The 3,956-nt window shown below is 42.5% G+C and overlaps 1 protein-coding gene across 1 annotated transcript; it reads left to right on the top strand.

Moving 5' to 3' along the window:
- Positions 1-838: 838 nt before the first annotated feature.
- Positions 839-3,782, top strand: LOC121964791 (mothers against decapentaplegic homolog 3-like; the record flags this gene model as incomplete). Its single annotated transcript, XM_042514977.1, has 5 exons — positions 839-1,061; positions 1,393-1,527; positions 2,007-2,129; positions 3,239-3,451; positions 3,613-3,782. Coding segments are annotated over 5 exons (864 nt in total), but the record flags the coding sequence as incomplete, so codon positions are not given.
- Positions 3,783-3,956: the final 174 nt, after the last annotated feature.

Genomic DNA, 3,956 nt, shown 5'->3' with positions numbered 1-3,956 from the left:
ATTTGTTGCATGAGTAAAGTCAGTGCATGACAAATGTGCTTAAATTGCTTAACCTTATGTTCAAAAAACCTTGACTTTTTGTTTCACACAGGCAATAAACTGCAGTGTCCTTTGTGAAAGTTTGGCTTTGTTTGACTCATCCACCTCAACTCCCTCCTGCCCTCCGTGGACTTTCTCACTCTTTATACTACATCACTTGCTCTTAGCATCAAGTATTGCTATACTGGAGTTAGCTGAAAGCTCAGTATGTCTCATAAAGACCCAAAAGGCTGTCTTTGACATTGATATCGCACACCAGTGGGTGTGACAACGCATCGGTATTTGACAACCAGGGAATGACAATGGACTGGTTCAAAACATCCTCCAAATGGTGCAAACAATATATGTCAAAGTCCTAAGAATACAAATCAAGATAAGAAAAATATTAAGACATTAAGAGAAAAATACCTTTTTGGGGAAGGGGGAAGCAAAATAAGTTATTTTTATTTTTAAAATGGTTTAGTGAAAACAGATCACACAGTAACTCTTTCAGGTTTCATATCTGAACTTGTAAATTCATCAGAAAATCATACATCTATAAATAAGGACAAGGGCAGTATAATTAAATACTAATGTAGAAATATGAAGTAAATAGTCTAATATTCCAAATAATATCAAGTAAGTATTTTACGTTACAAATTAAGTAAATGGTCAAATGTTACACAAAATATTACAAATTGCGGGGCCAAGAAATTATCAAAATAAAACAAGAAAACATGTTTTTGTTCCAGACTGAAAATGCTTGAAAACACGCAAATCAGCATTTCAAACAAAAGGTTGCAGGTGACTGACATACCTCTCTGCTTCGCCCTCTCCTCCTGTCTGCAGGTCCCTGGATGGCCGTCTGCAGGTCTCCCACAGAAAAGGTTTGCCCCATGTCATCTACTGCCGTCTGTGGCGCTGGCCCGACCTGCAGTCCCACCATGAGCTGCGGGCAGTGGAGCTGTGCGAGTACGCCTTCCACACAAAGAAGGATGAAGTGTGTGTCAACCCGTACCACTATCAAAGAGTAGAGACACCAGGTACGAGAGCTTTGAGTGTGTTTATCTCTTAAGATTTCATCACATTTTCCAAGACACACTTTTATAGACTTGTTTTTATTAAGAGCGCTTATCTAATATTTTTCTTGTGATTTATTGCACATTAACTTTGGACTATTTTTATTGTTTTATTGCATAATTTATTTGTTTTATGAATATATAATACCCAAACTTGAAACCAATCAGTACAGCCATGTTCTAAGGAACTACTTGTGTGTGTGTGTGTGTGTGTGCGCGTGTGTGTGCGCGCGTGTGTGTGTGTGTGTGTGTGTGTCTGTCTGTCTGTCTGTCTGACTTCATGTTGATTATACAGTACTCCCACCTGTGCTGGTGCCCAGACACACAGAAATCCCCAGTGAGTTCCCGCCTCTGGATGACTACAGCCATTCAATCCCAGAAAACACCAACTTCCCTGCTGGTATTGAGCCCCAGAGCAACTACATACCAGGTAACAGCATGCTTCCAAACAGGTTCACACTCCGATACCTGTTTTATACATAGTCTTGTATGAGAATCCAATTAGTGTCCCAGTGTCAAGCTGTTAACATTATCCACAGGCATTGGTCAGGCAGTGCATCAGGTGCAGTATAGCATGTCGTGGTTCAGGTTTTGGAGCGGGTCATGAAAATCAGATCTGTGCAGGCGTTATGATACATATTTGCAGTCCATCTGAAAGTATGGGCAGTTGAAACCTGACAAAAAAAATCAAAATACTCTTCCCAACCAGTTTTAAACCTAGATGGGAACTGATATTCTGCAGTGTTTGATATTGACTTTATGTGTTGTAAATATTTGGAGATTGTTAGTGCTTATTTTCCTTCTTGTCTGCCTGTGTTGTGTTTCAATCAGCCAACTAAGAGACCTCCAACAGATCTATTTTAAAACACTTTAATGTGATGAGTCTTTGTGTATTTTTGTGTTTCTCAGAAACGCCACCACCGGGCTACCTCAGTGAGGATGGAGAGACGGATCACCAGATGACCCACAGCATGGACACAAGCTCCCCAAACCTGTCACCTAACCCTGTTTCACCCACACACAGCAACTTAGGTAAAGACTGCATGTCTGTGTGTATGCGTAAGAGTGTGTTTGTGTACTTTCTGTCTGTCTGCCTCACTTACAGACAAATGTTTCAATAGACTATCTCCCCACTGGGAATTCTCTGTTTGATTTAACTCCAGTTTTGTAAGAGGAAACCAGGTGATGAAAGAAGCCTTTGTCTTCCCCGTCGAACAGGGCCAAGACACCCTTCAGCACACACTCACTTCAATGACAATATCCTATGTTTATTCTATCAGGATGGAAAAACGCCAGGGGGGCTCGGCTGGAAAGCGTCTGGTGAAATAACAAAATCACACCAGTTTCATTTGGCAGTGCCGTCCAGCTCTGTTCTGGACTTCAAAGCCGAGGACAAAATGTCGAGGTTGTTAGACAGTGGCCATGTTGAGGGGAAAAAGAGCAAATTAACGGAACCAGCTGAAGTTACTGAAAATGATCATGGATAAGCCTGTAATTTGACCATTTTGGCTCCAGCGTCCCACCAGTGAGGGTTGAGTTTCCACATTTCGTCTGGTAGAAGCTTCTGGGAAACAGTGTATGGGTTTGACATTCTGTGACGCAAGCTCAGCCGAATGTTTTCTTTGGTTGGAGTTTTTCTTCCCCCTCAACATCCACCTCAGCCCCTTTTCTCCCCATATTTTGCATCGTCCTTACTCCAGTGGCTCTCCAGTCTCTCTCCCATCTGCTCTGTTTTTTGGCCATTATTCCTCTGAATTCAACCAGCCTTCACTCCTGTCTGCTGTTACCAGTTTGTTTGGGTTATTTTTGTTTGTGTCCCGTATTATTTCAGTGTTCAATTTCTCATTGAAATGCACATTTCAGCCTTTTCACAGCCACCCCCCTATCTAGTCTCTGTAGTTGAGTTTCCATCTAAATGTAGTTAAATGTAGCAAAATGTAGCACATCCTGTCTGTTTCTGTAAACGGGGAGCATGCCAACTGTCAGCTAATGTATGTAATACACTGACTATACATAAATATCTCATGCAGCCCTACTTAAAAAATCCTGAACTATCCCTTTAAAAGAAGTTGAAGGAAATGCACTCCGAGTCTACTTTCCATTTTTGTTTGACTGTATCTTTCTCCGTCTTTCTCTGTCAGACCTTCAACCAGTGACATACTGCGAGCCGGCCTTCTGGTGCTCTATTTCATACTACGAGTTGAACCAGCGAGTAGGTGAGACCTTCCACGCCTCACAGCCCTCGCTGACAGTGGATGGCTTCACGGACCCCTCCAACTCTGAGCGTTTCTGCCTGGGCCTGCTGTCCAACGTCAACCGCAACGCAGCTGTGGAATTAACGCGCAGACATATTGGTAAGACATCACTCAGTGCAAATATGATAATTTTATTAAAAATCACACAATGTTCCTTTTTTATACCGATTCCAGGAAAGACATTGCTCTTCATTTATGTTTACATTTCTTCATTTTGGCATTTTATCTGAGGAGTTTGTTCTTTCTCTGCTTTCTTAAAGGCCGTGGTGTGCGGCTGTATTACATCGGAGGAGAAGTGTTTGCTGAGTGTCTCAGCGACAGCGCCATCTTTGTCCAGAGCCCCAACTGTAACCAGCGCTACGGCTGGCACCCCGCCACAGTCTGCAAGATCCCTCCAGGTATGTGCTGCACTGACAGAATACATTTTCTCGTACTTTCCTTTTTACAAATGTAGCTAACAACAGTAGAGTTTCCATGTCAGAAGTGTTCCCACCTACTGGTTTGGTTTAGGCGAGTGGTGGCGCCTTAGGAGAGCGAAGACCTAGAGGCAGAGTATGATGGGGATTACAAAAACATGTGTGTACATACACACACACACACACAT

The sequence above is a fragment of the Plectropomus leopardus genome, unplaced genomic scaffold, assembly GCF_008729295.1.
Source record: "Plectropomus leopardus isolate mb unplaced genomic scaffold, YSFRI_Pleo_2.0 unplaced_scaffold17199, whole genome shotgun sequence".
Classification (NCBI taxonomy): domain Eukaryota; kingdom Metazoa; phylum Chordata; class Actinopteri; order Perciformes; family Serranidae; genus Plectropomus; species Plectropomus leopardus.
The sequence above is the reverse complement of the archived record's forward strand: the minus strand, read 5'-3'. Positions and strand labels throughout refer to the sequence as shown.